We start from the raw sequence: 9,584 nt of genomic DNA, 5'->3' as shown, positions 1-9,584 counted from the left end.
TAGAAATTATTCCCTCACAGGACAATGCTATTACCTGGTTAATCATAAGAAGCTTTGCAACTAATATTACCACAGGTCTAATATTCAGCTCTTCATAATAAGCTTATGAAAAGGCTGAGGTCTGTTCTTCCCAAGGGAGTCTATGTGTGTCAGGACTTAATGTAGCTGAAGCCAGCCAAAGTTGTGCAATTACATTTTCAAGCTCTTGCAAATAGTTTGCCAAAATTTTCTAATTGTTGTCATCCTCAAAATATACGTTGCCAGTATTTTCCAGACTTTTTCAGTGTTTGTGTTCTCAGTATTGTCAATGCTTCTGAGCAGCTAATTCAAATGTACATCTTACGTATTTTATTTTGCAAATCTCAGCAACAAAGTTGAGCTAATTTCTCAGCAATGTGTCTCAAGGACTGAACACGGGAAATGCCCCACTGGAGCAGAGTCATTATCCAGCTGCTCGGCTGTCTGTCCTCTTGTCCTAAATGGCTCAAGACAGATGCTTCTGACAGAAGTGCAAAGACCTCATTTTCCCTAACAATTAGAAATTATTTTAAGTACTAAAAAGATAAATACAATGTCTATGTATTTTTACCATGTTTGACTGTTTTCTGAATGCCACATTCTCATCCTCAACAACTGCCTACTGCAATGAATGCCACAGTCTCATTTGGGTGGGATAGTATTTTGGTTTATGGGTTGGTGTTCGCTGAAGTCAAGTGTCATCTTGTTCCACATCTTCAATGAGTTTTACCACATTTCTCTGAATCCCTAATCATTCTCCAATGTGTTTTTTGAGGTGGACACACTAGTACTGCTTGCAGTATCTCAGATGAGGCAACAGCACTGATTTGCCGTAACATGTAGTGTTGTATACTCCCTACTATCCTGCACGTGTTGTAACACTATTTGCTTTTTCCTGTAGCTGTAATTTGAGATCAGAGTCTTGTTGAGTTGTTCACAACAATGTCAAGTTGCCTTTCTTTACTGCTAATTTTAAACCTTACAAGCATTTCTTTCCTATGTATAATATTTTGCTTTTCTGGACCCTGAACTTCACTACTCAACCTGTCCCACTCATTTAACTACCTACTTTCTCCTGAAATTTTACACTTCAATCTTTTATTATCATTTCAGATATGGACCAAATATAATTGTGGATATTACTGGTGCAAAACTCCACTGATTATCCCATGAACTTTTTATAAAAACAGACATGATGGTTGTTACTTCCAGTTCTTTTGCTCATAAATGGTTTTTAATGAAGGACTGTGTATTCTTAGCAGATCAGCTTGTTTATTCTGAAGCTCTTTCAGCATTCTTGGATATTCACCATCTGGGCAGGTTGACAAGTTGCTAAAATACTGCTGGCGCTATCCAGGCCCCCGAACAGGAAGTGAGAATGGGTCAGAAAGTCCTTTTTCAATTGAAATAATTCAGTAGGAAGCAAAAAGTAAGGCTGAGTTGAAAACATCTTTTGAGAATTCCAAACTTGATTTGATGAATGGGAGACTGGGAACAGTAACATAATTATTGCCATCATCCACTTCAGTTTATTTGGAGAATAAATAAACACTTATATGAATATAAATATGAATATTTGGGGCAAATTGCTTTCTATTGTAACAAATTTGAAGACAGAAGTATTACAGTAGCATAACTAATTGGAGAAATTCAAAGTCTCAAAGCACAAATACACCACCATTGCTGTATAGCACACTGGAGGTCTTTGTAGCAATAGTTCATTTCAGAAAAATTCCTGAATAGGAATATGGTTCGGTTGGCCTCCGAGCACTCTGTTTAAGTGAACTATAAACAGAGACATGGCTGTAACACCAGCCATTAGAATTCAGAGCCATCAGCAATGAAGAAAGTTGCCATTAGCAGTGAGTCAGGCAGTGTACCGCAGCTCGCTCTGGAGGAATCGAACTCCTCAAGACCTCAACATTTATCGCTTAGTTCCCAACCACAAAGACATGTTTAGCATCCTAATCAATAGGAGACTAAATCACAGCTTTACTACCACGCTCGGGTCTCCAGATCAGCAAGTGTGAGAGGAGATTTGCAGGCCTATGAAAGGTAGCTGTGAGTGTTTGCAATATGTATTAAATTGGAGAGAAAACCTGGTAGGCAGTGGGGCAGGCATTAACAGCTGAGTGAATTGAGGTTTTGGGGTTGGATTTTCCTCCTTCTGAACCTTGCTTAACTTCTGCTCGGGCAGAGTCCTGGCCTTTTCAGTGGGCCTGTTCACCACTCCATTCACATCACCACTGCTGGGATTGATGTAACATGCAGATGTCAACAGGAAAAATGGCCACAAATTGAGATCAGGGACGTAGCGCAGCAAGTTTGTAAGCCTCTTGCTCTATTTTGCAAGAACTGCGTGATCATCTGGATTTTCAGGAGTCTCCACTGAGGAGGAACACATTACTTTTTTCATGGTAAGGAAAATATTTCCTTAAAAGGGAAGACTCCGGGACTCTTGAGACTTGCTGTGGGTTTATACCCTGTCCCTAGTTGCAGCATTCTGGGCTTGCCGACTTCTCTGCTTTCTCTGGGCGCTATAATCAGTAATGTTTACCAACAGTCTGAGGACTGTTTGTTACGTCTATTGTTTAAATATTCTTTATTTTCCATTGAATACTAACACAATATATTGTAATGCTCATATACATAAATGCAGATGTTAGGCATTTAGCTTCCCACTAGAATATATCAAAGCATATCACGTATATTATTAACTATGCTTATAATTGTTTCCCCCATCTTCAAGTGAATGGCTGTTATCACCCCTTCAAATACAGCTACAAAAATAAAAATAAGAGAATTAAAATAATTTATAATTAAAATGCAACTCCAAAACAATAATACAATTTGTCCCTATTTCTATTTGTTACCTTACAGAATGAGATTTTTCTTACTGAATTTTCTTCTCAGTAGGAAGAGCGCATTTTGGAATATTTTTTCAATAGAAAATAAGGAGAAACAAAAAAACCTGTGAGTCCTAGATGTTATAACAGACAAAGAAAAAAAACTTACACATGATTTAATATCGGGTATTCTGAATGTCTTCTATATATCCCTTCCAGAGTAAAGAAGTGTATATTCTTGTATGTGTGTGCTCCATTATAAAAATATAATGAAGTAGTTGTAGGAAATACAATACATACAATACCATTAACAGGTTTTTTCTGTCTTAGGTATTAGCATGACTAAGCAGCATCAAGGATCAGCAGTATCCATTAATAACCTTCAATAATGTCTTCTATAATACTTTTAGTACTTTACATACTTGTCAGTCATAAACAAACGATTAGGGAGTTTAGAAGATCCATTGCAACCACAGAAGACAATCAGTCAGCCGCAAGTAACACAGACTTTGGCAAAAGAAATGGATTTTTTAAAGCAATCTTTAAAAAAAAAAAAGTGTAAATATATATATATATGATAAAAGGTCCTATTTTAGTTGTTGTCCAGGACTTCTACTGCTATCAGAAGGAATATTGAGCAGAGAACCAGGATGGAGTATGGCCTTAGAAAAGCTGTTAAAATGCCCAGTCTCTGAAATTGAGAAGAAACAGCACAGGGAGTCACCTAATGAGCTCTTCTACATTAAGGATTATGAGTTCTGTTCTAAAAATACCCCAGTTCCTTTTGTGGTGCAATGAGACGCTATTCATGCACAAGAAGAAACCAGCTGCAGTCCCTGTGAATCTCCACCTTACACAAATTGATTAGAGAAAGGGATTTTCAAAAGAGAACAGATTCAGATTCTGCGTTTTATTGTGATTAATTGACATTCCAAAAATGACACTGGCATTTGGAACTTCCTAAATCATTACTGCTTGACTACAAGTAAAATTTCCTGAAGGAACAACCAAATTGATAACACAGTTGTATACTTTGGTAGATTAACCCAGCAGATTAATCCCTTACCACCCTCCACTGTACCGTGGCTAGTTTTCTAAGTATTGTGAACGTAAAATTCTAGTGACTCACACCCTGGCAGGCTTTTAAACTCATCCTTTAAACCCAGGAGTAACAGCGAATTCTCCTAAGTCTATCATATTATTTCAAAATAAATTAACTCAAGAAAACAATCATAGCACCACTATAACATATGTCATGTAGCTGGCTGGCTCTGAAATATAATTCCATGAAACCTAGCCTTCTCAAGGTACAATTGTGAGGCAATGTATTGGGGTGTAGTGTTTGTAAATAAATGTTGGTAGCAAATTAGCAAGGTTATGCAACTCCACTTAAACGCAGCCAGATGTCCATAATAAGAAGGATATACAGCCATTATCTATTTAATTTGACAGAGAGCACACGTAGGCAAGTACAATGGGAGAAATCAGATCAAAATCAGTGCACATAATTCACCAGGACCTTAAGTAAAAGAGAGAAACAAAAGACAAGATGAAGTAGAAAACACTTCATGTTTTGCTGGTAGATTTGACATCAGTTCATGACTTTCCATTTCATTCCTTTGCCATGCAAGGTGTATTGAAGATGAGATGGACAAACTTCGTTGGGAATCACATATGTGCAGCCAACAGAGAAATAATAAAAGAGATTATTTGGGTTCTTCTGGGGTTCGAAGTCATGCTAATATAAAAGCTAAGCATTTATAAAGGAAGCCTGTCAAGCAAGTGATTATTTTTGGAAACTTGTCTATTAAGAAAAAAATTGGAGGTTTGAACTGTGAAACATAGTTTAAAATCTTTCTAGTCACCCTGTAAATACTTATGGACTAGGTAGTTGTTAAGCCAAATACTGACTAGAGCATAGGCAGCTATGGATATAAAGGCATCAGAAAAATTAACTTATTAGAATAGTATTGTTCACATGGACTTTTTGCTTTTCAAATAACATTTAATATTAAAAAAACCTCTAAGCGTTATTACAGAAGCATCCTGTTTAGGACTGGCTTCATAAAACATACACTATGTGTCTTTTTTTCCTAATTATTATTCTTCAGCTGCAGGTGCTTTTAGCAGCACCATAATAATCTGACATTTTTGGGGTGTCTGTGAGTACACAGAGCACCCAGCTTGCAAAATAAGATTGTGTGATTAACTGCCATGCATGGTATTACACATCTTATTTGTCAATCAACATCTGTAAATGTTAGAAATGTGTATCAACATGTACAGTATTCATGGGTATATTTTAAAGATGGCACTGGAGCACAAGGCTCGACGATTTCCACTTGAGCTCTCTTCCTGAGCTGCACCAAATGATCTTCAGCAGCAGTACAGGTTTCTCACAAGTGATGCACTAGATGTATGTCAACAAAAGACTATTTTGAGTTTGTAATAGATTTTCACACCAAATTCAAACTTGGCATAATTTAACAGATATAGGTAGCTTCCCTGGAGTGGCATATGCTATACCAACTGAATCTGTCCTGCCACATTCAAAGTTCTCTGAATTTCAGAAGTGTCTGTTACTAAACTTATTTGCAGGATACTGGAAGAAAACAACTTCAAATTCACTAGCATCATTCAGAATAATGAATAAATTAATTGAAGATTAAATAATTGCAATTACAGTGGAAAGACCCGACAAAGGCACATCGAATTCATGCAAGTGATGTGTGATGGTTCAGCTATGGAAACGTTGCTAGCTGAAAAATGAGCTGTGCTTCTAGCTTTCAGCCCAGTAACAACCCCAACGTTATACCAGAGACTCATTTTGTGCTGCTTCAGCATGAGGTGGAGAAAGAAAGACCTTTGCATCATCTTTTATTCTGTTGATTTCTTTATAATTTTTTAGAAAATCAGGTACTTCAGCTATACACAGTACAAAGCCCCATCCTACAACTGGATCTATATAACTGAACTCTCTATCCTACAACTGCGTCTATTTAATCTTTTTTTTTTTTTTCTTTTTTTCTGGGCAGAGTCCTGTTTAAATCAGCAACTATATGTCCAGGCAATAATTTACAGGATTGAGGTTCAATGCTGTGTTTTTATCAATAACTTCTTGTTATATGGAAAACCCACCTGCTCTTCGATACCGTGCATCTTCCATGCAGTACAACACTGCGTTGTGCAATATGCCTTCTTGGGTTTATTTTATATGTGTATAATATATACACAAATAAAAAGTATCACCTGCAAATAATATTTGGAATGTGAAAGACACAAAATGTAAACATTTTATTTGGCAGTTGTTTCAAACAGGTGAATAAATAAATGGAAAAGTACATTTTAATATTCTTTATAGCAACAGATGCAGCTGCACACATATTTACATATTGTGGATGCAAAGAACAGTTAATTTGAATTCTTTTTGTTAAAAAATGCAACTTCCAACACCACTAGACTTGACAATTAAAGATGAAGATACTAGTAATACTTTGTTCTAGCAATCTCAACTTTTAAAGGCATTCATTTGGAAGTAAGATAAGAGAGTCATCATGCATTTAGTTCATTTTGTCCACTTATGGTAGAAAGTCTGATGTAATCTCAGAATTATGAGTGTCATGCGCTTAAGTCAACTATGACATGTCTATAAATCAATGTAGTTCCCTTAAAACTTGAAGCAAAGAGAAAATCTCGATTATTGATGGAGACATGTATGAAAGATCTTGGTGCCTGTATGTTTAATTCTTGAAACTTCACAAATTTTGCCTTTTCAGCATCCCAATAATAAACTTGAGTGAAAGAATAATCACTTCCAAGAATGGCATATTGATAATTATCTATCTGAAGCGGTTGGAATACCATTGACCCTCGGGATGGCATCCTTTGTAAATCCAGAAATGCTGAACCACCCCATTTCATTACTTTAGAGTCCCCAATAAATCTTGTTAAGCAAATGTACACATCCTCTTTCACTTTGAAATGTTTCACTGCATATGCATCTTCCATATCTTGGATATCAAAACGCTTAACAAATTCATTTGTTCCTTTGTTCCATTGATATATTACAGGTCTTTGGGAACTACTTGACAGAATTAAATGTGGTTTGCCGGATATTTCAAGAAACTCCACATCAGTATCTCTGTACCAGGCGTGCAGAGACTGATGGGAATAAAATCCATTCCCGTTCCATTTGTAAACAGTGGTGAAACCAGCCTTTGAACTGTCTGCAACAACAAAATACCAGTCTTCAGCAATCCTGAAAGTTTCAATGTCATTGGGTTTTCGGATTTTAAGGATCTCAATATCTTGAATTTTTATAAACTTATTAGCAAAAATATCTCTTTTATATATGTGGGAGCCTCCAAACAGCTGTGCGACAATGACATACAGCTGACTCTCAATAACTATAGGTTTACACACAACAGTTGAAGTACCTATAAAGAGAAAAGTAAAAGACAGGGTTAGAAATGCTTTTTGGATCAGCTGTTGTAAAGTTATTTGATGAGCAGTGTTCATACCTGTGATGTTGTCGTAATTCCTGAACATCACTTCTACATGGTCCCATTCAAGAAAGATGCATTTTCCAGTAAAAGGCTGAGCAATAACCACGTGTTTATCATTCATGTATGAGAAAGTATCTACTGACAGAGATTGGTATGGAAGGGACTGATAAACTTCAAATTCTGTAAAAGAGCACACAACAGATGATAGTCACAGAGATACTTTCCATACTGTATTGAAAAATTCTGCTTAACAGATACCAATTTATTACAAATTAGAGTATTTCATCGGTAGCCAAATGTTCCTGTTGATAAAGGAGCACTGCAACTTGTTTATCCATCTTCCTCAATTAAAAGAGGTGCTGGTTTAGGTCCCAGTTCTCCAAATCCTTATATAGCATATTAAAGTCTGAGTAGAAGCTGCAATTTAAGACCCCACTCTCAAATAATTCACACATCAGACTTACACCTGCACAGAATTCATACTGATTCTAGAGGAAGCTCCATCCAGTATGCAGACTGCCTGCAGAAATGGACCCTACAATAACAAAATATATATGGCTTTGACTTAAATTTAACAAGATTAAATAATTTGAAGCCCATTACCTGTAATAGTGCAATCAAATTCTTTTGGAGAGAGGCTATTGATTTTGCGCTTCTTATATTCTGGTGGGCCTTCACAGTAAATGTCTTCAACGGTTGCATTGGTGCTGCCCAGCCATTCCACTAACCACTTCAGTTTGCAGTCACAATTAAATGCGTTGCCCCTAAGATCTCTACAACGAACAAATCATACATTGAAAACAAGCAATCAACTGATGTATTCCTCCTTGCAGGACAATAGTAAACTGGGCTCTTGTCAAATATGTGCTTTCTTGCTTATTCTCAGTTGATGCCTCCCTGGTTTAATTTGTCCTGACCCATAGTTAAATCTACATACCAGAACCCACACAGATTGAATTATATTAAGGTAATCAAGGAGAACTTAACTTGATGATCAGCAGGAAATTTTGGTTGGTTTCCCCAAGTTTACAGGTGCACAAAAGCCCATCAGACTGTTGGCCCCAAGTTTCAGGAGGTTGTTTCTTTCAGATTACACTTTCTCAATAAGAGCATTCTAGATAACAAAACCAGGATTAATGTAACCTGATGGTCAGCCAGTCAGTCTTTGCTACCTCCTTTAGATGTATTCATTTAGGGCTTTAGGAGAAACAAGCAAAGGAGTTCTGTTTAAGTCTTTTACAACTGTCTTGGGCCAGATTTTAGATCGTATGTAAAGGAATAGGCAAGTGCCAGGACCAGACTGTGTAACCACCTGGCCATGGTCAGTCATGCCAAGTAATGCTACCAGAGACACTGACCATCTCGACAACTTACTGCTGCAGCTCTACAACATGAATTCAGCCTACCTTGGTAACACAGGGAGCAGGGAAAGGATGTTCTGTGCTCATTATCTCAAATCAGGTGAACCAGAATTTGTTTGTTGTAAACAGGATATATTTCAATGAAGCAACTATAGGATTTATCTGTTTATCAATATTTTGTATTTGTATTGGTATTGAAGTTATATATTTAAACAATGTCATGTTTTGGTTTGGTTGCAATTAGATTTAGTAAGGGATATGGTTATTTATTAATACATGATTTTGTGACAAAACAGAAATTCCCAGAAATTAATTGCACACAGAGATGTTACTACACTAAATATCTTCTACCCTCCCCTCATGCCATGCTCTCTCATGCATCCCTAAGGAAACTTCCTTCTTATTCACTAAGTCTTAATGAACATGCAGCTCTCTTACATAACTACCAACAATATTACTTACCCTCAAAACTGATGGAATATTCAAAACTAAAGCAAATTATCAACAACATTAGACAAAAAACAAGCCTACCCATATCGGGTAGTGTCTACCCCGTAGTAAGATCCCATCACTGGCTATTGGTTTGAATGTTACTCAGAATGTCCTCTAAAATAATCCCTTTACATTTTTAGTATAAATAATAGATTAATTAATTGCCTTCTTACACATTTGTTAAAGAATCCAAGCCTTTGAATATGTCTTTTGGAAGCGACTGGAGATTATTATTTGCGAGACTCCTGCAAAAGAAGACGCAAGTATCAGTACTAGTTCATAAATTTACACATTTTTTCAACATATAATACTGCGTGGGCTGAGTTGGGTTGGGTTTGGTTTGTTTTTTTCTAAAGGTAAAG

General features: G+C 36.6%; 1 protein-coding gene across 6 annotated transcripts in view; it reads right to left on the bottom strand.

The window, feature by feature from the left end:
* Positions 1–6,125: 6,125 nt before the first annotated feature.
* The window catches only part of LGI1 (leucine rich glioma inactivated 1), a 31,378-nt gene continuing 27,919 nt past the window's right edge, over positions 6,126–9,584 (bottom strand). For all 6 annotated transcript variants that reach the window (XM_065067293.1, XM_065067292.1, XM_065067294.1 and 3 more), the window contains 4 exons: positions 9,396–9,467; positions 7,973–8,142; positions 7,385–7,549; positions 6,126–7,300 (listed from right to left, as the gene is read on the bottom strand). In XM_065067293.1, the coding sequence (XP_064923365.1) occupies positions 6,483–7,300; positions 7,385–7,549; positions 7,973–8,142; positions 9,396–9,467 (1,225 nt within the window). In that variant the 3' untranslated portion in view covers positions 6,126–6,482. The remainder of the gene's footprint in view (positions 7,301–7,384; positions 7,550–7,972; positions 8,143–9,395; positions 9,468–9,584) is intronic.

Source organism: Columba livia, chromosome 6 (assembly GCF_036013475.1).
Source record: "Columba livia isolate bColLiv1 breed racing homer chromosome 6, bColLiv1.pat.W.v2, whole genome shotgun sequence".
NCBI classification, from domain to species: Eukaryota; Metazoa; Chordata; class Aves; order Columbiformes; family Columbidae; genus Columba; species Columba livia.
Note: the sequence above shows the minus strand (reverse complement) of the source record. Positions and strands in the feature narration are given on the sequence as shown.